We start from the raw sequence: 26,050 nt of genomic DNA on the forward strand, positions 1-26,050 counted from the left end.
CAAGGACGCGCTCACAACACCATCTAGTGTCTCACTGGCAAGTGCTGGGTTATCGTTGTTGCCGCATGCATAGAGCAGCGCCAACACGCTATTCAGCTCCGCTTGCGGCAGCTGAGCGTAGACAGAGCTGACGACGCTGCTGACAACGGTGGAGGAGGCGGGACTGGAAAGTGTGTTGACGACCGCACTACACCACGGCGTGTCGCTTCGCTTAGCGGAGAGCAGCAGTAGCCATAGAAGTGACCGCTGCTGACTTCCAGCAACTTTCAGCCACGCAGTGATGCGGTGGGCCGCTGCAGTGGCTGGCGCGGCGGCGACGGCGTCCGAGTCTTCACCGGCCTCTCTGACATGCTGCATCTGCTGCGAAAACGGCCACAGTGCTTCGTCCCCGTGTCCCCATTTACCCTCCGGCACGCTTGACCACAGAAACAAATGGAGAAGCACCAGACTGCCGCTTAGCACAACATGCGCCGGCACCTCTGCCGATGTTGCAGCCACGCAGCTGTAAGGTAGCGGCTGCGTTTCAAGGTACGCAGCGAGGGGAGCAAGGAGAGACCGCGGGGCGCCATAACCTCTTTGCGTTGCGGTCGTCGCGAAGATGACGAGGGAGGCGGCGAGCGCATAGGGCAGCGCCGGGTCTTGTGCCCGGGGACCTGAGAGGTTGGCGAAGAGCCTCAAAATCTGCTCCGCTGCTGTGGTGGTCGCTGCCACTGGAACCAACATACGAGCACTCTCCATCACAGCGAGCTCGGCGGACAAGATGCGCAGCATTAGCGCAGTAAAGTGGTTCAGCTCGTCACCCATGACTGTCGTGCGTTGGCGCGCCGGCGCGGCACGGCAGAGATCGCTGTATACACGCAGCGCCGCCCGCCGGACGTGCGCATCGTCCGAGGTGCCGCCGCCGCCCTCACCTCCGTCTGCGGACGTGGCCAACCGTGCGTGCTGGTCGGCGAGGTAGCGCAGCAGCTTTGCGCCGATCGCGGCGATGCCAGGCCAGGTGATTGCACTCCTCAACCCGTCCCACAAAGAGAGTGCCTCTTTTACCGTGCAGAAGATGGGGTCGCTAATGCGCTGGGGACTGTACAGGAGAGCATGCATGGCGCTCTTCAGCAGGCGCACCACAGCCAGCTCGAAACGCATGTCGGCGACATCTTCCACGAACACAGGCGTCTGCTCCACCGTGGTGTCGCTGCCCCTGCATCGCCACCGCGAGCTGAACCAGGATGAAGTGCGAGGCAGCAGGCCAACGCTCGTCTTTCGCCCTGCTCTTTCACTACCGCGACCGCTGCGCTGCTGCTGTCGGTGCTCAGCCAACGTAGCGAATCCCAGCGCGCCACGTGCACGGTACAGAAGAAAGATGAGACGCGTCACAGTCTCTGCGTCTCCTCGCACGGCGGCAGCTTCGGCACAATGCACCGCCACCGCTTCATCAAATAAAGCTGTTGCTCCGTGCTGCGCGTCGCTGAGGTAAGAGGAATCCCTGACCGCTGTGTCAGATACAAGGGAGATGCACGCAAGGCGCATGAGGGCGGCAGCCTCCAAAAGTTCCATCGCCTGCACCTTCATACCGTCCGTTGAGCTGCGCAGCATTGCAGCTGCTATCGCCGCGAGCACCACGGGAGATCTTGTGAGGAGCCACTCACCATCAGCGTCGCCGCAATGCACCCGAGGGGCAGGCAACCCGCTCTGCAAGCCGTAGCGCTCTCGAAGAGCTGCCAACAGCAGCGCCTCCGAATCCGTTACCTCCCCCGGTTCCTCGCCCTCTCCCTCGCGTGCGCTTCTCAGTCGGAGAAGGCGCGTCAGCCACGCTAGTGCATCGCTGCCCTCCTGCACACTGTCCATTGCATGCTGGATCGCCGCAGCTTTGATAGCGCGCACCTCGCGCTGCGTGAGGTCCCATGGGCCGGGCTGATGCGGGTGAGGCGGCTTGCTCAGCAGGTCTACCAATACCTCAGCAATGCGCGCGGCCTCCGCTGACATTCCGAGCGTCTCACGCAACCGGGCAAGAAGCAGAAGAAAGTGTTGCGGGGCTGCGAGCGCAGGCGCGGGCAATGTGCGGCGGTCGCCGCCGCCGCCTGAATTGCTTGGCCGGTACACGGCATAGCACTTTGGGGTCTCGAGTTCTAGACAGAGAGCAGCGGCTTCGCGGAGCGCCACGCGCGAGCTGCTGCCCGGGGAAGTCGGGCTGTGAGCAAGCAGGTTTGTCCACGAGGCAGAGATGCCCGACACAGCCGGAGCTCGGACAATGCGTGGGTTTCCAGTAGGCAGGTGCACATTGGCGGAACCAAGGCGCCGACGTACCGCGGCTACGGCCAAGGGAGGCGGCACATTGGCACGACGCCCTGTGTGGGCGCAGCGGCACTGCTGTAGACCAGCAGACAAGGGAGCTGAGAAACGTACCTCGCATCCCGCACGTGGTGCTGCACATCCCCTCCACGCACGCGCTACGATGGCGTTGCGCATTCGGCGCGGATGATCTCCCAGAAGCACGCAGCTGATGAGCAGAAACGTGTGATTGAGCGCACCTACGCCAGCAGACTTACACTACTACGAGACAGCCAGAGAACCACAGAAGAAGAGAAGGGAGGGGGAGGGCGAAGGAAAACACAGGGAGACGTACGTGAGGGTCGGGGGGGTGCGTCAGGGTCGTGCTGGTGCCTCTCTGGGGCCATAATGACTACCTCCCGCCCACTCACACGCTCTCTCCTCTGCTCCACCACCACACCAAATGCAAAGAAAGACTACATACATACATATATACGTACATATATATATGTGTGTGTGTGCGTATCACAGAAAAGGGGAGCCGACAGCAGAGGTGCGTTGAGGGATGAGGCCGGCCAGTCAAGAATCCGAAAGGAGGATGGAAGGGCTACAAGACAACGAGATCGCCGTTAGCGTTATGGCGGAGCTCAGACTGCAAACGGGTACCTGCAGAGATCAGCGGCGCTCAAGCTGTCGCCCTGGCCGCTTCGCACGCACTTGAGCATGGCGAGATGCTGGCAAGTGCAGAGCAGACAAGGCGACACGACAGATTCAGGGCACGTTGCGGAAAGCAACGCTATCGTCTGCAGAGGTGCATGTATAGAGGAGAGGAGAGGGTACCACAACTCCAGGTATCTCGAGGATTTGCCTCGCCCATGCTGAGTTCAACTACGCCACCGTCGCACAGTTGAACATGCAGACGAGATAGTTGCCCTTTTTCTTAGCAAGACGCTTTCTTCAGAGCGCCTGCCTTCTCTTGTTTAGCAGAGACATTCACACAGCGACATCAGGTAACTCCACCGCAAGCCGCTACTGCGGAGGGAGGCCGATAGGGGAACTGAAGGAAAGAATAGGGCGTGCCGACAGAAGAGGGGGCGCGTGGATAGCAGCCGGCGGCAGCAGTGAACCTTGACAAAGTGCGTTGACGTTGGGAAATCGCCTGCGCACAACAAAGCAGCCGCTCCATGAAAAAAAAAAGGATCTCTCTCTCAGCACGTCCATGCACTGCCATACAACAGGGGCCGAGCCCCGAGCACCTCCCGACACTGTCACAGGGCCCGATCGCACAATGCGAAGCAGCCGCAGGCACGCCTGCTACAGCAATGCACGCTCAGGCACCCGAGCGCGGCCCCTCGGGCGAGCTCTGCCCAACCCCTGCTTCGCAGGCCGCCCCTCACCGCCGACCCCCGTAGCGCCACATCGCTCCGCCCCCCCCCCCCCCATGCCGTAGGCGCCTGATGCCATCGGCACCCACCAGAGGCGGCTCGGCAATTCGCTGGCGTAGGGGTCTCTCGGCTTCCCCGCAGAGAGCGGGTGCCGGAACGCTGAGGCACCACGCTGACGGGTCTCCCTCCGTCGCCAAGGACAGGTGCGAAGAAAAGATGCACAGATTCAAATGATCCTCGTTATACAACAGCGCAGTGGCGCGCGCACGCTCGCACATGCACATCCAGAGCGGAGGACGGTGCGTGTGGCCCCACTACAGTGCAAGAATCCGGTCCGAAAGGAGGAGCTTGCCGAGTTACGGAAGCTAAAGAGGGAAGGAAATAAACGTTAGGGGAAGCGTGCATCGCGGAAGCACTTCTTGAACTCAAGGATATGACAGCCGCAGCGACATGCACCCACATTGGCGCACAGCAAGGGCTGTGCGAGGTGGGGAAGGGAAAGAGAGGGCGATCGACTGCCAAGACCATGGCGGTAAGAAAAAAAAAGATGCAACGTAGTTCTCTCGAGTGCGTTCCCCAGACGAGGCCCACCCTCCTAAAACTGGAGCATGCAGTTTACCCAGCCCGAGTCGATCTCGGCGTCGTACCTCTTGTAAAAGTTGATCGCTGGCGTGTTCCACTCTAACGCCTGCCACACCATGCCATGACAGCCCTCCTCCTTCGCCTGCTGTACAACGCGCTCAAAGAGCATCTTACCTGCTCCAACGCCGCGACACAACTCCGTGACAACGAAGTCTTCGAGATAGAGCATACGCCCGCGCCATGTGGAGTACCGGTAGTAGTAGAGCGCCATTCCAATCACACGCGGCTCCACATCGTCGGCTCCTTGGAGCTCTGCCACGAAGGCACTCCAGAGAGGCCGCTCGCTAAAGCCCTCCTCCTCCATCTCTTCTTTGGACACCGTCACACATTCGGGTGCCCGCTCGTATACGGCCAGCTCCATAATGAGGTCGTACATGCGCTCAATGTCCCTGCGCTGAGCGCGGCGAACGGTGACGGCTGGAGCAGGCATGTATGCAACTTCTTCTGTTGTGTTTGTGTGTGATATGTAGAGCGTTTCGAAGGTTGCTTGCGTAGAGTCGTGCTTCGACGATGGCAGAATAGCTCGTGGAGGGGCGCGTGCGGTGGGCGTATGGAACGAAAGAGAGGCGAGAGAGAGAGGAGAGGCGCACGTCCCAAAAGCCGATTTTGCAGAGGAGTGCTGTGCAGCACATGCCGATTCGACGGCAGCGTACGTGTGGGAGTGGGTGTTGCGGAGGAGGGGGGGCGCGCGCGGTGGCCCTCAAAGGGATATCCGGTTGGTAGGATGAGACTTGTGGCTACACGCAATCGTTTCCTCTTCGTTTGGGGATGGCTGAAGCGGTGGATGGCCCCCCGCCCCATGTCTTGTATTTGGTGCTGCGTGCCTATGCCCTCACGATCACATGCCGGCATCCCAGAGAGAAACCTGTTTATTGTGTGACGCACAGTGGATACTTGGACGGAGGGCTACACAAACCAGAGATGACTACAAGCGAAAGCAAGTAAGAGATCTGAGGGGACATCTGCGTGCGCGCAAGCGAGCAGTGCAATCTTGTGCGTCTGTCTACACAGTGACATGCGAGGGTGAGGGTGAGGCATGCTCGAGGGCAAAAGAAAGGACGCGAGGGAACAAATAGAAAAAAAAGGTGGGAAAACACATCAGCGCGCAGAGAGAGAGAGCCAACCACACCCCAGGTGCACGCAGCAGAGGGAAGAATGTACAACAGACGCTCTATTAGTTTTCCGCTCCACGCAGCTCTGGAGTGGATTACTGTGTCCAGGCTAACGAGTGAGAGAGGAAGAAAAACAAATCAACAGAGAAGAGAACAGAGGACGACACACACACACAAAGAAAAAAAAGAGTGCTGGCTCAGCCGACCAGAGGTGTAGGATTGCTTCCCATTCTCTGTCTCTCCTCCATCATTCACACTCCAGAAGTCGCTCGAGCGCTTGGAAGAGCGTTTGGGAGACATGCGATCCATGAAGACGGCTGATATCTTGCCTTATGAGGCAGGGGGAGCGAAGTGGCATTGTCAGAGCGGTGCGCAAGAAAATGCAAGACGCAGGGAGCACTCTGTCACTCATGGGAAGACATATACAGTCACACTTAGACAGATAGCCGCATGCTCATTCCTCCCACGCGCCCCCGTTGCGGCGGGACTCGGATGCCATGGAGGGGCGGAAAGGGTGAAATGGAGAAGGCGTGGGGGTGTGTTGGTGCAAAAAAAAAAAGGCGGCCTTGGGAGAAACACGTCGGCGGTGATGTGGCGCTCCCTCCGTTTTGTCATTGGGAGAGGACGGACGCGCTATAAACACGCACAGACACAGTTGCGTTCCTACGAAAGAAAAAAAGTGAGTTAAAGGGCAAAGACACGGGCTTGTTTGGCTTCAGCTCTGGTCCCTTTCTCAAGGAAGAGCGATGGGTGAAGAACCGCAACAGAAACATCTTTCACACACACACACACACAAACTAGAGAGAGAGGGGGGGATGTGTGTGTGTGTGTCTCTGCAGAGCCTTCTCTCGCGTGTCACCCAAAGTGCCCCAGTGAGGCTGTCTTCTTCGAGGCCTTGCGGCACTGCGCCACGAAACGGGCGTAGCGGAGGTGCACCACAGTTGCCAGGAGCGCCGCAAACACTGCCATGCACGTGACGACGATGATAGGTGTCTGAACACACGCTCGAGAGGTGCAGCCCTGCTCCACCGTGTGGCCCAGCTTTTTGCGCTCCTGGTCCACAGTGAGACCGAAGAGGAACCGATTGAAGCAGATGACGCCAATAGCGTTGGTGCAGAAACTCATGTTGTACAGGATGCCATGGTGGCTGGCAAAGATGCAGGGGAAGATGAGCGCACGCACGCCATTGAAGACGCCCTCTTCAAAGTAGACGAGGATGTACGGAAGGAGGAGAGCGTCACCGGGAAGGACAAGGATGAGAATACCGGCAATCGTGGCGATGATCGGGGCAACAGGCAGGGCCATCGTCACACATACCTTGCGATTCCCCGGATCCTGGTGCTGTACGTAAGCCTCGAACAGGCCCATTAAGATGCGACCCACGGCACTGCCCACACCAATAAGGGGGGTGTAGAGGGAGCCCAGCTCAGCGGTACGTGGGCGGCCTGTGCGGGCAACATAGATGGTACTGCCGTTGTACATGACAATGGTACCAAGGGCACCCTGGCAGACAAATGTAATGAGGATGAGCCAAATATCAGGGCGCGTGAGCGTCTCCCAGATCGTGCCACCGTAGCGAGGGTCCTGCGGGCCATCCTCGATGACGGCCTCCGCGCCGAGAAGAGTCTGCGCGCGCGCGTCATCGCTGCTGGCGGTGGAAATGCTGAGGGGCTCGTTGGCGGGCCCCAACGGCTCCGCGGAGGTCGGACAGTTCAGCTTGCTGCCTTCGACCGCCAGCATCTCGCCCTCAGCGTCGTAGGTGCTGCTCTGCTGCTCCGCCGGCTCGTTCACACCATCAAGCCAGGGAATCGGCATCGCCATCACCCAGAACGACATGCACAGTACCACCGTGATGCCACCAACCACCGCCTTGCCGCTCCCTGACACCTTCATGTACGCCAGCATCGGGGCCGTGACGGCAAAGAAAATGACGAGGCAGACCACGATGACGTAGCCGTACGCAAGTCGGCGCATCGGAACGAGCTTCTTCGCGTAGATGGCCTTCAGCGACGTCAGGGCGGCGGTCTGCTCTTCTGTCTTGTGGCGGGCTCGCCACGAGTTTACAAAGTACGGCGGGAGCGCTATGAGAAACATGGCCACCAGCGAAACAGCCACCGTGAGGGCCATGATGAAGTAGATGAAGCCCCTGATGTTGTTCGAGAAGAAGCCACGATTGATAGAGGAGAGAACGGAGCTGCCGAGGCCCGTCATGACTTTGGCCAATCCAATCACAGGACCGCGGTTGCGTGGGAACAGCTCCGCCAGCGTGACAATCGAGGCGGCGTCGAAGAGACCACTGCACGTGTTCATGAGGGCGTAGAAGACGGAGATGGTCGCGGTGTTGCCCTTGACTTTGCCGTCAAAGACGAGCCCGAGGCCAAGACAGCCGATGAGCGCCGTCACACCGGCGATCACCAGCAGTGGAAAGGGGCCGGTGTGATCGTACAGGACACCATACGGAATCACGAAGTAGCAGAAGACAACACCGACAGTGCTGATGGTGGAGAGATCACCATCGGAGAGATGGAAGCGGCTTTGGAACTCATCACTGAACAGGTCAAAGGCGAAGACGAGCGAGACGCAGATGCTGCAGAACAGCACGGCCACCAGCGCACGGAAACGCTTCACTTCATCGATCACATGCAACCCGAGCGCCGCCCGTTGGGCGACGTACTTGGTTTGACTGAACGTGTGCTTGGCGCTGCTGAACATCAATGCAGGAGGCACGCATGGAAGCGTACTCAAGTGCAATGTGCGAATGTTTGCCGGGCGAGAGAGAGAGAGACACAGTCGAAGGAGAGGCCGAAGAGCTCAAGAGAGCGGGATCGCTGGTTTTGGTTCGCTTTTTTTTTCCGTTTTCTGCCAGCGGGCGGTTGGCGGTGTGTTTGTGTCTGCGTATGTGAGTGTCGCTGGCGTGGTTGGGCGGGGGCAGCGCCGCGTCTTTGTGTGTGTGAGAAAAGTGACACGACAAAGCTAGCGATGTGCTCCTGTGGACCCTTATATAGGGTAAAGGCGGACAGCTCGAGATGGCTGATGGAGGCCGGAGGAGGAGGGAAAGTGGGGGTGGGTTAAGGGAAAGCGAGTGACGCACACTGTATGCGTGAGAGACACATGCGTAAGTGCTGGACACCGCCATCAGCACAAATGCCATCCGTTTTTCCTTTATCGGACTCACCGTAGCGTGCGACAAAGAGATGTCATCAGAAACACTACACGCACGCACGCACACACACACACGTTGCGATTCAAACAGGAGCACAGTCGACGCGCTGCTGGCTCGCAGCACGGTAAGGTTCGTCCTTTCATCACACCGTTCTTCGCCTGCGAACACCACCCGCTAACAGGATCATGGCTGACGGCAACGGTGATCCTGTGCGACCACGCCGTTCCAGTCGGGCGCGCTATCGCCAGCGCAGCGCAACGTCACCACCCGCTCAGGGAACGGCGAAACACGCACAACCTCAGCTGCCTTGGGATCGACCGAGCTGTTCGCAGCAGCTTCCTTGGCACTGAGTGTGACGCGCTGCCCTGTGATGGCAGGGCATGATGTGCTTACTTGCTTCGGGGCATTCCCAGATGTATACGAAGAGAGGGATGCGTGCATCGACGAAGAGTGGAACGAGCAAAGGCGCCAGCGAGTGGTTCTGTGCCTTTTTTTCGAACGGTATCCCTAATGATTCACAGTCTCCCGGAGAGCTGCGACGACGCGCACTGCCGCACACACACACACACTCCTCTTTGCGCGCAAACGAAAAATAAGACGAGAAAGAGGTAGCGATGCGACGAGGCGGAAGGGTGGAGCGAAGATGCGATTCAGCGTAGGTGAGAGCGGCGACGTCGCCATCAGATAAGGGCCGTTTTGTCCAGCGGAGCCATGCACTGCCATACAACAGGGGCCGAGCCCCGAGCACCTCCCGACACTGTCACAGGGCCCGATCGCACAATGCGAAGCAGCCGCAGGCACGCCTGCTACAGCAATGCACGCTCAGGCACCCGAGCGCGGCCCCTCGGGCGAGCTCTGCCCAACCCCTGCTTCGCAGGCCGCCCCTCACCGCCGACCTCCGTAGCGCCACATCGCTCCGCCCCCCCCCCCATGCCGTAGGCGCCTGATGCCATCGGCACCCACCAGAGGCGGCTCGGCAATTCGCTGGCGTAGGGGTCTCTCGGCTTCCCCGCAGAGAGCGGGTGCCGGAACGCTGAGGCACCACGCTGACGGGTCTCCCTCCGTCATGCTACCTCATCTCGGAATGGGAGAGGCAGAAGCGCTTGCCATGATCAGTAAGCGGGGGGGGGAGGGGATATTTCTTCATGCCACTTCGCCATGGCCCTCTCCTCTGCTATACCATAAGCGAGGGAAAGAATAGGCGAAACGAAAAAGAATAGGCGAGAAAAAAGGGCGTAAAAATAGACGGAGAGCCAAGCGCGCGGGTATGACCTGCGCTGCTCCGCGAAGGGAGGAGGCCATACCGCACTCTTTTGTCCGCCGCTTGTGCTTTTCTTGCAGTGCTTGCGTTCAAGGGCGCGTCTATTGGGTTCGCTGCGTTGCAGATGTCCCTTCACGCAGAGGAAGCGCACTGGTGCACATGCATGCGAGCTGTGCGAGAGGAAAGTGCGCCATGTGGAATGTAAGGGATACTCAGAGATCTTCTTCACTGTCATCGAATTCGTCCCACTCAGCCTCCATACTGCAGAATGTGCAGCCAGCCGCGTCGACCAGGCGGCAGCACGTGCATTTATTCTCCTTGCACTTCATTTCACCCGAGTTTCTGAAGCAAATGCCGCTCGCCATCGTCGCTTGGCATAGGTAGGGGTATCCGCGCTCCTGGCAGAAAGCGCAGGTCACCTTTCCCTCCTCTCCAGCCGCAGCTGGAGAAGAGACGACAAACAGGAAACAGACCAAGAGGAGGAGAAGAGGCCAGGACACTGCCGCGCGCGAATCCCCGCGGCGCGACCGGAGAGACAGAGTCGGAGCCATACCAGCAAGTACGGCAAAGGACCAGCCCCTCTCGCGCGCGAACTACGCGAAAAGCCGCCAATGCAAAAGATGAGGCTGACAGGACCTGAATGCGGTTACAGGCAGAAGGCTCGATGATCCCTTGTCGGGCGATTTCCCACCTTGAGCCCCCCCAACGCGTAACACAACTGCTATGTGGACCGCTGCCTGAGTGGGGGATTAAAGGCGTGTGAGTGTTTGAGTGCGGATAGAGTCCACCGCCAGTCTGCGTACGCAAAAAGGAAGAAGCGGAGGCGGGAGAGAGCGGTAGAAGGAGGAGAAGCACAGATCCGTATCGTCGAAAGAGCTCTGGCAATCCTTCGTAAACGTTTCCTCCGCCTGAGAGCGCACCAGTGTACGGATCATGAACGGGTGCCAAGCTGGAATCACCGAAGAACCCTCAAGTCACCCCCTCAGCACACTGATGAGCACATCTCTTCCGTTCATTCTACACCTTTTTTTTCCTTCTCGGCTTGCTGCGCTCAAAAAAGTGTAGTGACACTGTCTACTCCCATTCAAGTGCATACGCCCCCCTCCCCTTTAATGATTCGTCTACTGTTTGCACATCAATCACTCCTCCCCAACTCGTATAACTTACAGTGCTGCTCTCACATGAATGGACTCCGAAATCTGAAAAGGAGGTGACTCTGCAAGAAAAAAAAACTGACTGAAGGCAGCAGGATGCATTCACCCGCAAAGACACACACGCACGTACGGACAGGCAGGGAACAAAAAGGACCATCTAGGAAACAGCCAACGGGGTGCCAAGCGCTACTATCATCGGTACATTTTCTTACGCGGAGACGAGGAAAGAAGAGGGCGGGGCAGGGGGGAGGGAGACAGGCAGGGCACGAGGGGAGGTCCACAGTGCCAAAAACAAAAGCATACCAACGCACACGAAGACAGATCTCAGCGGAGGTGACAATACGTTGCCTTCCGTCCGCCTCGAACGTTGCCTCCCATGGCCCCTCCCCCCTCCCCATGGCCTCTGAGCAGGCGAAAGACTTTTCCTTCCACCCCTCTCACCCTCCATATGTGCACACCCTCCTTCGTACACGTGCGAAGGTGTGTGCGTTCACTTGGGTATGGTGTGGCGGGGGGGGCACGGACATAAAAGAAAAGCAAGCAATGGCCTCAAAAACATATGGGCCTCACTCATAGATAGCGAGACATACAGTGCATGGAAGGAAGTGTTGGGGGGGGGCGGAACGGGGAGGATGAGGGAGGGGGGAAAGTCAGAAAGAGTCACGAGGGTACCCCCGCCAAAGATTCGATCGAGAATCAACGACAACGTACCCACAGAAATAGCGGCAGCACAAGCGCTTTCGCAGCTGAAAGGAGTGGCGTGTCTCTTATCCGCCCCCTCTCTTTCCGTCGAAACGGAGCCGTCACCATTGTTCACCTACGCCCCCCCTCCCTCTCGGGGGGGGCTTCATGACACAACCATCGCAGGCCCTTCCACTTGGTAGGCTTGACGTTCCCGCTGTGAAGCGGCCACCTGCACCGCCTCTCCTAGACCACCATCCGCCGACAAGAGCATCTGGAGTGCTTTGGCACACTTATCGTTGAACCGCCTCACAGCTGCCCGCTGGAGCAAGACAAGTTCGCGCTGCACGACTGGATCTTCGCTAGGGCCCAGTGTCGCGGCGACGTCACCGATCTCTGCCTCTACATCATCACCGTAAAGCAGCTCTGCAAACGCTTCTTCATTGTTGTCGAAAACCGCTGCTCTCAGAATGCCCAGATGCTCGTCGCTAAGGCTGTCAGCGAGGTCGACGTTGTACTGGCATAGTCTTGCGGTGCTGTCGAACGTGTTGCCATCCAGGAAGGACATGAAGAAGATCGGAGAGTCGACTCCCCCCTCGCGTGAGCTTTCGACGGTGCCCACCGCTGCCCCGCGCGGGTCGAGGTTCGGAGTCGGGGTGCGAGGAGTTGGGCCACGCACAGAGGTAGTCTCGGCTGACCGACGGCTGCTATTATGAAGCGTTCCGTGCGTCGGCGGCGCTGGCTGCTCGGATGCACGGCGAGGCTCGTCTGAGGAGACCCCCACCGGAATTGCCTGGTACGCGTACCGACGGCTTGCCACCTGCGCATCTGCGCTTGCGGGCTGCGGGGCAGCTGCTTGTGTCTCCCTGCGCGAGCCTGCGGACGAGGTGCGGTGCCGCCGTGCGCTCTCGGCACGTGTGGTTGAATCGCGGTGCTCCTTACGCAGGCTGCGCCTGGCTGAGCGCTCGTGTGCGGCACCCTCCCCTTCCTGAAGCACACTCTCACGGTCCTTCTTCACCTCCTCCTTCATCTTCTGTATCCAGTGGCGTGTTGAGTCGATGCGCTGCATAATCTTCTGCCCTCGTGGACTAGAAATTACAACCGCCGGACTGTCTTCGCGGGGCCGGCGAGGTGAGTGGGGGGCGCTGGAGTGGGAGTGCGACCACCCGTTGGTCGACCCTTGACGCGCCGAGTGTACGCTAATCACTTCAATGTAGGAGCCGGAGCGAGGGCGAGCATGCGTGTGGCTGTTGGCTGCGGAGCGAACATGCTTGGACTCGGTTGAAGGCGGCAGGAGTGCGTACCGGTCTTCTGATAGTGTGTGCAGGAGGGGTATGTGGCAAGAGTGGCGGCTTCCCTCTCTCACAGACTCAGGAGTCGCGGTATGATGCTGGCGACGGCGCCGCTCAGAATGGCGCCGGGACTCTGGCCGAGAGCTGCGACTGCGGTGCGCACTGGCGTGCCGCGCCGGGCTGTAAGCTTCTTTCTCTGCGCTGCAGTCCCTTTTCGATCGACTGTGCTTACGAGAGCGATGTGGTGTTGCCTCGCTCTTGGCAGCCACCTCTCCATGATAGGAACTGCGGTGCCGCAGCGGGTCATGCCGACGTGTTGCCTCCGTCGCGAGTGCAGGGGATGCTGGACGTGCCCTGCCGGAGTGACGGTGGCGTTGGGCACTGCCCCGGGGGCTGCGTGCTTGTGGGTCGGTAGACGCATGCCGGGGCCTATGTGAGGATGGGGCGCGGTGCTCGTGGCGACTAGGCGAGCCAACAGGGCCGTGTGAGCGGTGCGGGCTTGCAGAGGAATGACCGTGACGTTGACGAAAGATGCGCACCCCACTGTCATGACCAAGTTGCGATGCCTCGCGCTGACGATGACTACGGCGAGGGGAGCCGTTAGGGGACGCGCGAGCAGATCGACGCGGAGGCGCTCGTTTGCCATTTTCGGCAACCGCGGGAGCGGTACTTGAAGTATGGTTTACAGGTGCGGCGTGACGAGGCGACGAGTACCGCTTGCGCTCTGTCAAGTGACGTCGAGGACTCGTCGGCTCTACAGCGCGTCGGTGATAGACCCATTTTTGCTCGTAGTCTCCGTTAAGGTGAGATGTGGGCGAGCTCCGGCGGCGTGGTGGTTGCGTGCTCTGCCGACGCAGAGGCAGAGCGCCGTCCTCTGGCGTATAGTCATCCATGGGGCAACGATACGGCTCTCGCGCGAAGCGACCAAGTCCTTGGCGCGGGCTCGACACGCCACGGCTGTGGTGCGACCTCTGCTGCGGCGAAGAATAGCACCGATGAGGCGTCGAGTGAGACGTGCGTTCGCTTGTCGGCCGCCCATTAACCTCGCCCTCATAGTACCACCAACGCGAAGACGAGGGAGGCTGGTCCCTATGCCGGGAGCGTGCGCGAATCGCAGACATGGCGTGCAAGGTGCTTGCTTGTGTGCGCGTGATGGCGCAGTGGGAATACTCTCCGCGACACGTGGATGGTGCAACGGAAGAAAGCAACTTCACAGAAGGCAGATAGACGGCAGACTACAGTTCTTCTGTAACGCATTCAGGCGCACCGCTCGCACTCGTAAGAAGTGAACGAAAATCGGCGAGGCAGAGCTCGCGGGAAGCGACACCAGCAGTGCAAAAGATCTTCAGCGAGGGCAACGCCACGCGCAAGGACGGCTTTAGCATGTCAGAGGAGAGGCAGAGAACAATGGTGATGACTGAGGAAGAATAGGAGAAGAAGCGCAGGAGAGAGGGGTAGGGCAGCAAGTTCAAGAAATAAAAGATACGCGGGACTATGCGTGCTACAGGCGGACGGAAGAGTGAAGGGAGTGAAGAGAGGGAGAAAGCGAAACACGCACGCACGCGCACACACAAACAAACACAGGGACAGAGGGAGGGAGAGGGTGGAGAGCGCCCCAACGGAAGCAAACCTGCGAAAAAAGGGGAGGACGGGAGGGGGAAGGGGTACAGGAGCCTGCGGTAAGGCCGATGGGTGCGAGTGTGCGTGTATGTGTGCCAGTAGGCGCGAGAAAGAGAGGCGCGCTTCGATATTCTCTACGAAGGACGAAAGGAAGACCGGAACGCGCTTCCCCCCTTCCATACACCCACTCACCTTCCACACACGAAGCAGCGTGCTCACAGACACTATGGCCAGAGCGATAGAGCAATGGCCGAGGGGCAGTCAGTGGGCGGGGCAGGGGGTGGTGGTGGTGGTGATGGAGGCGCCAATGTGAAGGTGCGCTCAGATGGATATGCGTGTGTGCCAAAGGGAGAAAAATCACCGCCCTTTTGCGTTCACCGAAGGACTGAGCGAGTCCACTACGGCTTTCTCTTGCTTTCCGCTGTGCCACGCTTGCACCTTACAAGACAAGAGCAAATAGCAGCAGCAGCGGCGGAGGAGAAAAGGCGTGTGGGAGAGAGATGCTCTGCTTGTGCAAATGAGCTGCCTCGTGTGAGGGCGGCGTGGAGAGGGGAGGGAGGAGGAGCAGCAGCAGCTTCGCACGATCGCCCTAACGCGCGCGCGCACACACACACACCGTTATGCTATCAGCACCTTCGTAGCAGTTGAATGCGCGCGTGAGAAAGCGGAGGGAGACAGGAACGTGGTGCGAAGAGGGAGTTGAGGAATGAAGGCGCGCGCACACATGTGAAGCGAGGACACAGGCACATAGAGAGGGAGTGCCACCGGCGAATGTTTTGTGTCACGCGAGGAGGGGGAGGGGCACGCGGAGCGCCAAATTCAAGCGAGGACACCCACATGGGTGTTACCGTCCGGTGCCTCACCCAGCTGACGCACGATTTCCGCCCTTTCTTTCATGTTCCGCCTTCGGCGCATATCGAAGAATCGACACAAAGCAGAGGTTCCGCGGTGCAGGGGCTGCCCTTACTGTGGCTGCTGCAACGATGGGCACACGCTCCTGACTAGGGGGATAGCAGAATCGAAATATGAAACCGGAAAAAAAAGCGGTTGGGTGTAGCAGAGCGCCATCATACGCAAAAAACACACATGAAGGGAGCTTAGCATCCTTCACTCAGCTCAGCATCGCACCGCTGCACGTGCTGCTCCATAAAGGCTAGTGGGCCGAGAGGAGAACAGGCGAGTTGAAGCTCGCACTTGATCCGGGATCGCTGCATCCACTCCACCTCCTTGTCCACACGCTGGAGTGTGTGGCGTACGATGGCTCTACAGCACTCACTAAGTAGCTTAGCGCTCTCTGAGGGCCCTGGCGCGGATGCCAACGCGGCCTTCAGGGTTGCAGCGATCCGCTTTAGTACCTGCACGTCGTCCGCCGTGAGAGGAATACCTTGTGAGGAAACGGGGTCACCGAGGATACCGGCGTGGAGAGACGCCTCGCTCTGGGCACGGCAGCCCCACACGAGGGAAGGGCACACACCAAGGAAGCGGAGCGGAAGCAGCTTCTTGACCCTTTCCGCCCCTGCCGATACAGGCGCCGTACCAAAGGGGGAGGAAGAGGACACGATAGGCGGCGGGTTTCCTTTAGAGCCAAGCAGGCCCATGAGTGTCAGTGCAATACACAGCCCGTGAGGGTCTCCATCCACCATGATGTAGAGCTCCAGGGAGGGCCACAGAGCATGAGCACGACGCAGCCACTGCCGCGCAGCGACGCACGGGTACCCTTTCGTGCAGAGAAGCACGTACGAGTGAGCGTGCGGAGCTTGGCCCTTCGCCATAGATTGCAGGATAGCATGATGAGTACTCTCCTTCTCAATTAAAATCAGCTTACACGGTCGCCTTGATGAATCGCCGTCGCGCGCTGATTGCCAGCTACCCGCCTCCCGACACCCCACCATGCGGGCTGCGAGGGGATACGTTAGCGTGATGCCCGCAGAGCCGCGCGCGGAGACGTCAATCATCTCCGCCGGGTCACACAGCTCTAGTATCACTGCGCCGGCTAAGAGACTCCGGCCCGCGGCTGTAAAACCGAGAGACTCCCGCGTGTAGAGCGGCTTCAAGGGTGCCGCGCACTGTGCTCCTTTCAACAGCCGCGACAGGAGGCGGCGAGGACTTCGAAAGAGCGCGGATAACCCAGGCTCCATGCCACACTGTTGATGAGGAGGCGCACGCGCCACAACTTCCAACCAATTGCATAACCGCTCGACACTGGCGTGTGCTGCGCGTTGCCCTTGCGGCGCAAAGAGCGGTGGGTTGCGGTAGTACAAATCACGCTCCGTGCACACGCCGAGATGTCTTGTGCCACCGCCTGTCGGAAGAAGCGAGGAGGACGTCTCTTCTTCTCGACGCGAGGCGGCGCTGCACTGGACCATCTGCAAGACATAGAGCCCCTGTGCGATGGTTCGAAGGTGAGAGGCGCGGTAGCCGCTGCATGCAGGACTCGCACCCTCTGCACAAAAACTGCGAAGAAAGAGGAGGAGAAGGGATTCGGTGTGGTTCTGCAGCTGTTGGTGATACAACGCATGGGGGCAGTCCTGGAAAGTGGGCGTGTTGGCCATCGTGGTGTCTACACGGATACAGCCAAGTACGAAAAAGCCGATGGCGTGAGGGCACAGAGGTGAAGGGGGTGACACCAGCGGGGGTGGGTGGGTAGGAAGACTAACATGTAACGGACGAGCATGGACCCTGGGGTGGAGTGGGTGCATGCGGAGCGAGAAGTGGAGTAACTGAGGTCGCCGTCAGTCCCAAGTCTTCCATGTCTCTCCTCCAAGGTAACCCTTTGGAGAGGGGCGGGAGGGAGGCCATACGGCGAACAGCAAGAAGAGTTGAAGGGAGACGGACGGCGCAGCAATGCTGTCGTTGCCCACGAGGCGTTGTGAGCTCTTATGCAACGGAAAGCCAGCACAACACCCCTCTCCAATGCGGTGGTACATGAAACAGTGGATGTGCGCACGTGCGCGTCCAGAGGTGCTATGTACAGTGAAGCGACACGTACGTAAACGAAGTAACCCATAGGAGAAGCGGGGGCGAGACGCATGCAGACACAGCTGCGTGTGCCGTATACGCCTAAGTGAATACCTCCACGAGGTAGGTGCCTCTCTCCGTTTCAAGGAAGCATACATATCGTATCGGTACATCACGGACGTGCCGTAGATCGGGGAGGAGGGGAAGCCGTGGGGCACTGATTCCCGTGCGAACCGCACGTTATGCCGGTTCTACATGGCTATAACAAGTGATAGAGGGCGAGGGCGTGGGCCAAGTCTGCGTAGGACATGCGCCCACGCTTCTGTAGCTCAATACCAAGGAATAGCTGCTTCAATTCATGGCTGATGCACGGGACGCCAAAGTGGTCGACAGACTTGAAGTCTCGGTAGAAGAGAGCAAAGGGAATGGTGTCACCTCCCTCGCGCGTCGACGCCACCTTCCCTGCGGCGTCAGCAGGCGCGCTGAGGGACCGGTAGTGTTGCCACAGCCGCTCATAATCCGCATCGGTGCTGGCGTGCATCAGCGCATCACGCACCCACGCCATCTGCAACTGGGCCTTCTTTCGTGGGGGAGGGGGTGGCGGGAGCAGCTCGGCGGCTTCCGTTTGTGCCGCAGGGTCAGCGTCCGCGCTCTGCTCCAAAGCGAGAGGCGTCTCTGCTGGCGCAGGCGACGCACCCCTCGCCTCGGCCACCTCTATGGAAGCGTGGCTGCGCGTCTGCTGAAGACGGTGCATCCAATCAAGCACCGCTGGCATGTCACAGCCTCGCGTCCAGTCGAAGACATGCAGGCGCCTCGTACTCTCTGCGACAGGTATGATGGGGTTGAGAAGCCAGCCTTCGTTTAGAACCACCTCGTGGTCTACGCCGGCGACACCCAGGGTGCGCAGAAAGGGATCGGGCAGGTGTATGTCGTGATGACCCGCGTTCCAGGACCAACGACGACGGATAGCGAACGCCGCCAACGGCCCCGATGCCGCCATTACTCCGACGCACGACAGCGGTGACAACACCTCATCCTCGTTTGCCGCATGCGTTGCTCTTGCTCCCATAATGGATTCCGCGAGAAGCGCATTGAAAGACGCTGGAGCGGCCTGAGCGCAATCAGCGCAGCCAATCACGCGGTGGAAGAAATCGTGCCAGGAGAGCGTGCGTGCGTCCCAGGTAACGTCCCACTTCGTCAGAGACCGCGGTGCGCGGGCACGATATGTACCATTATTGCCAGGTGCTGGCGCCGGCGCCGACAGAGAGGCACGAACCGCAGCGTAGAAGCCGTTTACCACGTAATGGCCCTTCCAAGGCGCTCCTGTGTCCTCCGCCACGTCGTGCCCATTCGATTCACTCGCGCGCCCAGGCACCGTACGGGAAAGACGCGTCACCTCCAACCCCGCAGACAGTCGCATTGACACGCCTTGCCGCATTGCAGCCCACAGCTCATGGGGCGTGAGATGCCAGAGCCTCATGGCATCCGCAGCGCTGTAGATGCGCCTGAGCTGGGGCGATTCGTCGCTCGCCGAGCCCACCACGCCGGTATCCGAGTCATGCTCCGCTTCCTGTGAGAGCGTCGAGTGCGCCAGTAGCTCTAGCCACGGAACTTCATCACGAAAGATGCTGCTGAAGCGATCCTGATCCTCGACGGACACTTCGCTATCCTCTAACAGCACCGCGGCGAGGTTATGGCAGCCTGCAAAAAAAGCCTCCGTAGCGTACAGTCGATCAAGGAGGGCAGCCGTGCACTCCTGCTGCTCGTCATCATACGTGACCGCTGTCGTGACGGCAACGCCGTGCTGCAGCAGGTGCTGACGCAGCAACACCCGCTGCGCGGGGTCCAGCAGGCGGCTGAAGAAAAGCAGCGTACCGACGTTGCGGTGCAGTAGCGGGCTCCCTGCGGTGCTATCGGCGGCTAAGGTACTCGGCGTCACTGCCGCTGTCGCGGAGGTCAACAGGAGCGGGAGATCGTAGCGCTGCTGGAGCACCGCCTCCCATCCCGCTTCTGCAGCGCGGCGCCTCTCGGCATCTTGCTTCTCGTTCCGCGCAGCGGCAAGAGCAGATGGGAGCAGCAACGCTTCAGAAGCGGGCGTCTCTTTGAAGGCCGCCGCAACGGCCTCCAGGAGTTGTAGCACTTCGATGGTGTCCCAGTAGGCAAGATGCAGAAGCACTCCCGCCCTCCGGTTGTCACACGTGACAACTGGGTTCCGAAGCCATGCACGCAGCACCGTTGTGGCACACAATGGCTCTGGCTGCCGAAGCACGACGCTCCCGACTGCGTCACTGCCGAAGGAGTCCAGCGGAGGCCATTGCACATGCAGGCGACTTAGCAGACTCTGCAGGGGCCCCTCGCTTACGCACACACCGCCACCGCCTTCGGCCCTCTCCGGCGCGGCATGCAGGCCGAGCGCCGACCATGAGGCGTAGAGACGACCGCGAATACTCCCAGGCGCAGCCAGCGAGGGCTCTGCGCAGCCAAACACCTGCGCGAGACACTCTTTCCAGCTCCACTGACTGGGACACCACGACGCCACGTAGTATGGCAACGGGTACTGCGTCATGGCGCCGGCGATGGTGTGAGCCAGGTACGGGACGTGGGCGTTGATCACGTAGACGCCGTACTCCCCCAGCTCTGCGATGTGTAGGTGCGGCCGCACCCACAGCGAACGCTTTGCCCTATTCATGAACAGCCTAAGCTGCGGTGCCGTCATGCCGCCTAGTCGCTTGGTGGAGCGGGAGGCTGGCAATAACCGGCCGCTCTCCAGCAAAGCTTCCCACGAGATGCCGAACGTGCACGCGACACGCTCCGCCTCATCGGCACTCAGCTGAATCTCCGTCGGCTCTTCGATGGCGTAGCTCCAGTCTTCAGGGTACAGGTATTGCACGGTGGATTTGAGCGTCGCCTCGTCTTCGCCATGATCAGCGATGAACCCATGGGTGTCTATGCGAAGGCCATTGTCGAGGAGCACAGAGCGCACCAGGTGGTGGACGGCACTGTTCGTTGCGACCGGCGGCGCCAGAGTCAGTACTGCGGTGTTGCGTGTGGCGTCATCGTTACGCACATCTGCGACCACGGCCGCCCAGTAATGCTCTATGCAGGCGCGCGCGTGTTGCGCATCCATGCCAACTGCGGTGTCCCACAGGTACACAGGCCCGTCGTCACCACTAGCGGCGACGGAGACAAGCGGATCCTGTAGTGCCCATTCCACGGCGCGGGCACTCAAAGGCGCAACGTCGGCGTTGATGCTTGTCGCTTTCTCGTTCGCTGCGCCGCGCGTCCACCTCCATACTGTCGGATCAGACCATATCGGTAGCCGCCACCACAATTGCCGCTGCCGTACCGCCGCCAGGGCGCTCTCCGAGACATGCAGGAAAGGGGAGTCGCGGTCTCGTGGGGCAAGTCCGTACGCGTGATCGACGCTGCCATTCAATCCCTCCGGCGCCAGCCACTGCCGCAGCGCACCAGATGGTGCTTGCAGCTCTGCAACGAGACGCTGCAGTTTTGTGTACCCCATATCTGCGCGCACAGAGTCCCAAGCAAGCAGCCACACTCGCACACCGACAGAGGCCTGCGCCGCCACAAATTCCTTCTCCACCTCCATGACATCGCCGTTCATAACATAAAACGGCTTGCCGGGCTGCAGTCGCTGAATGACACACCCCTCACCCACGACGACCGTGTCGCGCGGGTGGCGGTCCTTGCTCCGGCGCCAGAGAGCCGCTGCGTCACGTTCGGTGACCTGCATGACTCGCGACATCTCTGCTGCGTTGTAGAGGGCCACCGAGGCGTGCTGATAGGGCACCCCGAATCGCTCCTTGAAGCGGATTTGCCACTGCAGCGAGCTGGCGAGGCTCTCGGTGGCTGGAATGGTCACACCGTAGCGGTACTGGCGGTGGTGATGACAGCGGTAGAGCACGGATGCCTCAGCCGCGCTGGCGCACTCTACCACGCGCTCGTGTACAACATGGACACCATTGACGCGTAGTCGCTGCTCCAGAAAGCTGCGAAGAGCACGGCCGCTCGAGGGCAGGCGTTCCGGCTCGGGGGCGCACGTTGGGTCCAGATAGAGGACCGCAAAGCACGTGGAGGGTGATGATGGAGAGGGCGACTTTTGTCCGTGCGCCGTCGCAAAGGCGCCTTCAACAAAAGGATCAACGGCGCTTTCGAGTGCGGCGTTACGGCAGGCGCGCAGCTGCACCAGTGGCGTGAGGCCTGCAGGAGCGCCGCCCTCTTCTTCCGTCTCCCTCGGATGTGGCGCATCCGGTGGCGGCGGCGTGGCGGCGGCCGCGGCTGACGGGATGATTGGCGTATTCTCCGGTAGCAGCAAGAATGTGCGCATGCAATGTGCGTCGCGCAAATGCCGCACCAGCGCATGCACGTCCTCCTGCGGCAGCACGCGGAATGCCTCCTCGAGAATCGCCGTGGTTCGATTGTACATGATGGGGTTGCGAAGAATTATCGACAGCAGCGATGGGGGCACCCCTGACTGAAGGAGGAAGCAGCCGTACGGGTCTTGCCTCGGCGACTGTGCGAGCCAGCGACACCGCTCCGCGAGTGCGGCGAGGGGCGTCTCTGAGGCATGCAGCACGCACTCGATCTCGTCCGGCTTCCCTGCCAGGCTGTACCGCGTCCAATTCGTCCCAAAGTGCTGACGCAGGGAGCCGACAGCTGCGGCAGCTGGGTCGGCGGCCCCAATCACTTCTCTCAGGAATCGGCCCCACGACATGTTCGCGGTGCTCCACTCCACGGCGTACCAGACAACCTCGCCACTCCCAGCATGCAGGCGGGATCGTCGGTAGCTGTACGGCGCGTTCATCACATAAAGACCTTCGTCGACCATATAACCCACAAAGAGCGAGTCAGACAGCTTCACCTGATGCTCGGGTGCCAGACCTTCCCACCACATCATCACGCAGACGGTCCCGTACTTCTGCTCTGCCTCTTTCGCATTCAGCACCAGCCCAAGTTGCACTGCCTTCACCCAGTCCACGCTGAAGTGCCGCGCGAAGGCTTGCGCCTCAGCGTCGGTAATGGGCACCTCGGCGGCCCTGCGAACGCATGCGTTCTTGAAGAACGGGTCGTGCAACACATCTAGGAGCTCCCTTTGGAGGGCTACTGGCAGTGGCACTGCCCCGCTGGCGCGGACGCGCACCCGATGGGCGAGTAGCAGTTCTGGCACCGCCTCCCGCACGGCAGGCGTGTTGCTAGAGGGCTGCAGCCAGATAAAACCATGGTGAAGCTCCGCGGCCCGCTGTGACTGGGCCAAGCGTGACGTCCAGCGAGGGGTGGAGGGTGAGGATTGGGGTAACGATACCGACGGTGGCAGCACCGTTTCGAGCGCTTCGCGCACCTGCTGAACCACGATGCCGAGTGTGGATGCACCTCGCTGTAGCAGGTGCTGCACGCTCGGCTGCCGCATAAGCCAATCTTCTAGCGCCACATCAGAGCTCAGCGGTCCGCTTGGGCCTTCCCACGGCCACCGCACCACATCAACTAGCGCGTGAAACACGGTGGAGGAGAATGTGAACAGCGGCTCGCCTGCAAGACGTATCGCGTTTGCGGGGCTACGATCGGCGACGCGGGAGAACAATCGGGTCAGCGATCCCGCGGCGGTGTTACCGCGACCGCCCGCCTCTCCTTCGCTGCCGTTACTCCATTGGCCAACGAGCAAGTCCCGCATTTTGTCCAGAGAGGCGGCAGATGCGTCCCACTGAACCCGAAGCAGATGCACGCGCTCTGCCTCTGCGTGGTAGCGCCGCTCCAAAAGCGGAATGTGACCGTTCACCACCCAAACCTCGTAGGAGGCAAGGTACCCGAGCCAACAGTTGTCACCGACGCAGAGAGGCTTGGTGCGGCGCCATTCCGCCTCCAGCGTGTCCAGTGAAATGTGCAGCGTGGCACACACCACGGCGCCGCCGTAGAGGCTAGCGGGAGCGAACCGCTGAGCAGCTTCGCCGGCTAGGGCTTCCGCAGCAGCCCTGAAGGCTCCCCGAACGTCGTCCGACAACAGTGCCCACAAGCCGGCCCCGGTTTCTCGCGCCAGCTGCCGAGCCATTGCCAACGGGGTGCTGCCGTGGAAGACGTAGTCGCAGGCAGCACAGCCGAAGAGGTCCGCCTCCTCGATAACAGAAACGCCACTTTCTTCGAGTGTGGCCAGTGCGAGCTTGATAGCTTCTGCGGTAGTCGCTACCGGCGGAAGAAGCGCGAGCACCGCCTCCTGCACAGCAGGCTCCGCTGCCCTGGACGGACTCAACGACGGGTGGAGTGTCACCCACGATCGCCCCTGTGAGCACACCAGGTCTCGACTGACTGCATCATGCTCGTACGGGATGCCCCACCATAGATGACGCGCCCGCATCGCAACAAAGGGGCTGGTGGATACCTGAAAAAGGGGACACGCCGCACGCGCGGAGTCTGTGAAGGCAGTCGCGTGAGACGTGGCGCCTTCAATACTTGAGGCTTCACCATGGCCTTCGCCGAGCAGGGCCTCAGAGACAGCAGTACACCATTCAGCTATGTCCTGTCGCTCGGCGTCGATTCGCCATGAAAGCTGCCACAGCTCACCGACGCGCCCGGGCATGCGTGAGGTTGGGGAGGTTCTGAGCACGTCACAGCGGTAAACTGCGTACGCGGCGTTGACGACGAAGTAGGCCTCTGACGTGAGGCTATAGGGGCGGTGCAGCTTCCGCGCCCCCTTCTGGCTGCCTGGCAGGCTTGTAAAGTCCTCCGCTGGCGAAACAGCGTCCACCGAACACTCTGAATTCAGCTGCGTCATGAGCGCCTCTCGCGATAGCTCTGTGATTGACAGAGTGGTAGATAATTGGTGAGTCGTGCACGCGCTCGTCGCGCAGTGCTTGAGTACCGCACCAGCTAGCTCCGCGCCAAGCAGGTTCTCGGCGAGCGTGGCGCTCCAAATGCGGCCCTCTTGCATGGCGGTCTCCCAAGGAAGGCCGCAATTTTTCTCGAAAAGAGCCGTCGCTTCGGCACTGATGTCTTTGTCCTCATCGACCGTGAATCGGCGGAGCGCCTCCTGGTCCAGCGCGTAGCGTGCTACATTTCCGTGGTGAAGATCCAGCTTTGCAGCCAGCTCCTCTGCGGAGACTTCACGCACTGCCTCGACACGCACTTTGAGCTGGTCAAGTTTCGCTTCGAGAGACTGCACAAGCTCTTTGCGCGACCACAGGCGAGGGTGGATGAGGGCCACTGCATAGACGCGAGCAGGGGCCGGGCCCTCGGCGAGTGGCACCGCTGATGCTGTGGTAGCCACACTCGCACACCCGTTTTGCCAGTCGTAGAGAAGAGCGGCGCAATCCGCCGCGTTTCCGTCCCCTTCGACACAGTCGGGAGTGTGCAGCGCATCATACAGGGCCACAAGGGTGGCAGCTGCACCTTCTTCGTCTTTGCCAGCAACCATGTCCGACACTTCCGTAAAGTTGCCGCGCTCGTGTAGCGCCGGGCTGCGCAGGATCGCGGCCACCCAGGGGAGCGGTAGACCGCGCTGAAGCAGCAGCCGGACAAACGGGTCATCGCAAAGCGGCACATGCATCCAGCATGCGCGGCACGCCAGCGCCTCCAGCGTGCCCGTGAAGACATCGATGCCCTCCGGCGTGGAAACCGTCTCTGCAAGCATGCGCGACAACCGAAGCTTTCGCTCCATGACTTCCTGCGACGCTTCTTGTGTGTCTTGCGAGGGCAGCGAGGCCGCACACCACCAGCAATAGGCGGCGGAGCCGTTGGCACCGCCACTCCCCCGCAGAAACGTCTCTCGCTCCGCAGGGTAGGTCCCATTCACGACATAGTGCAGCGCCGCAGCGCGTCCACTTTCGCCGGAGCTAAAGAGCCTGGTGATTCTCAGGCCCAACGGCAACACAAGCACAGCGTCATCACCCGCCGACCTGCAGCGCGACGACAGCTCCGCTGCGGAAACGTTGTCTGCTCGCATGACATCAAATGCTGTCCGCAGTCGCCCGTCATCGAGGGCGGAGTCCCAGAGCTCCCCATAGCGCTGGTAGAAGAGAGACTTGAGGTCTTCTTCGGCCGCGCAAAACGGCGGCTCCTCCCCTTCCCCGGAGGCATCATACCGAGCGCAGAGCGGGTGGCGCAGGACAACGTCCGTCGGCGATGAGGCCCAATAGTGGGTGCGGCCAAAGTGCCGTTCTACAGTTGACGTGCACAGCAACGTGCTTGTAGAGACAGTGTCTTCGGCATCGACGCACGCACCAGAGTCCGTCAGGCGTGTGCGTACGCGATCAGCGACAGCTGGTGACCATGCGTGCGGTCGAATGAGAACAAAAATGGGGTTCATGTACGTAGCTGCTTGGAGGGGCGGTGCTGATGGGTGAAGGGTTCGCGTGTGCGTCCGTCTGGTGGTGTTGGTGGTGTATGTGTGTGTGGGGTGGGGGGGGTGAGGTGGGGGCAAAGGCCTTACGTGATTGCTGCTTTCCAAGGAAAGAATAAACCGAAGGGAGAAAAAAAACGAAAGCGAAAGGGGAGGCGAGCAAAGCAGCTCGG

The 26,050-nt window shown here is 60.4% G+C and overlaps 8 protein-coding genes across 8 annotated transcripts in view; all 8 read right to left on the reverse strand.

Annotated features, from left to right (window-relative positions):
• Positions 1 to 2,463, reverse strand: part of LSCM1_00288 (uncharacterized protein) — a gene marked incomplete at both ends in the record, with an annotated part of 3,294 nt that extends 831 nt beyond the window's left edge. The window contains one exon of the mRNA XM_067317940.1: positions 1 to 2,463. This exon is cut by the window's left edge and continues 831 nt beyond it. Within this exon, the coding sequence (XP_067174045.1) occupies positions 1 to 2,463 (2,463 nt within the window).
• A 1,782-nt stretch (positions 2,464 to 4,245) lies between these two features.
• Positions 4,246 to 4,722, reverse strand: LSCM1_00289 (uncharacterized protein; the record flags this gene model as incomplete). Its single annotated transcript, XM_067317941.1, has 1 exon — positions 4,246 to 4,722. One exon carries the CDS (start codon positions 4,720 to 4,722, stop codon positions 4,246 to 4,248), a length of 477 nt encoding a protein of 158 aa, XP_067174046.1.
• Positions 4,723 to 6,259: 1,537 nt separating this feature from the next.
• Positions 6,260 to 8,116, reverse strand: LSCM1_00290 (uncharacterized protein; the record flags this gene model as incomplete). The annotated part of the gene is made up of 1 exon (XM_067317942.1): positions 6,260 to 8,116. One exon carries the CDS (start codon positions 8,114 to 8,116, stop codon positions 6,260 to 6,262), a length of 1,857 nt encoding a protein of 618 aa, XP_067174047.1.
• A 634-nt stretch (positions 8,117 to 8,750) lies between these two features.
• On the reverse strand, positions 8,751 to 9,008 carry LSCM1_00291 (uncharacterized protein; the record flags this gene model as incomplete). The annotated part of the gene is made up of 1 exon (XM_067317943.1): positions 8,751 to 9,008. One exon carries the CDS (start codon positions 9,006 to 9,008, stop codon positions 8,751 to 8,753), a length of 258 nt encoding a protein of 85 aa, XP_067174048.1.
• Positions 9,009 to 10,040: 1,032 nt separating this feature from the next.
• Positions 10,041 to 10,379, reverse strand: LSCM1_00292 (uncharacterized protein; the record flags this gene model as incomplete). The annotated part of the gene is made up of 1 exon (XM_067317944.1): positions 10,041 to 10,379. The coding sequence occupies one exon, from the start codon at positions 10,377 to 10,379 to the stop codon at positions 10,041 to 10,043; it is 339 nt and encodes a 112-aa protein (XP_067174049.1).
• A 1,450-nt stretch (positions 10,380 to 11,829) lies between these two features.
• LSCM1_00293 (uncharacterized protein) lies at positions 11,830 to 14,076 on the reverse strand (the record flags this gene model as incomplete). The annotated part of the gene is made up of 1 exon (XM_067317945.1): positions 11,830 to 14,076. The coding sequence occupies one exon, from the start codon at positions 14,074 to 14,076 to the stop codon at positions 11,830 to 11,832; it is 2,247 nt and encodes a 748-aa protein (XP_067174050.1).
• A 1,596-nt stretch (positions 14,077 to 15,672) lies between these two features.
• Positions 15,673 to 17,127, reverse strand: LSCM1_00294 (uncharacterized protein; the record flags this gene model as incomplete). Its single annotated transcript, XM_067317946.1, has 1 exon — positions 15,673 to 17,127. One exon carries the CDS (start codon positions 17,125 to 17,127, stop codon positions 15,673 to 15,675), a length of 1,455 nt encoding a protein of 484 aa, XP_067174051.1.
• A 665-nt stretch (positions 17,128 to 17,792) lies between these two features.
• Positions 17,793 to 25,844, reverse strand: LSCM1_00295 (uncharacterized protein; the record flags this gene model as incomplete). Its single annotated transcript, XM_067317947.1, has 1 exon — positions 17,793 to 25,844. One exon carries the CDS (start codon positions 25,842 to 25,844, stop codon positions 17,793 to 17,795), a length of 8,052 nt encoding a protein of 2,683 aa, XP_067174052.1.
• Between the last annotated feature and the right edge of the window lie 206 nt (positions 25,845 to 26,050).

The sequence above is a fragment of the Leishmania martiniquensis genome, chromosome 36 (assembly GCF_017916325.1).
Source record: "Leishmania martiniquensis isolate LSCM1 chromosome 36, whole genome shotgun sequence".
Classification (NCBI taxonomy): Eukaryota; Euglenozoa; class Kinetoplastea; order Trypanosomatida; family Trypanosomatidae; genus Leishmania; species Leishmania martiniquensis.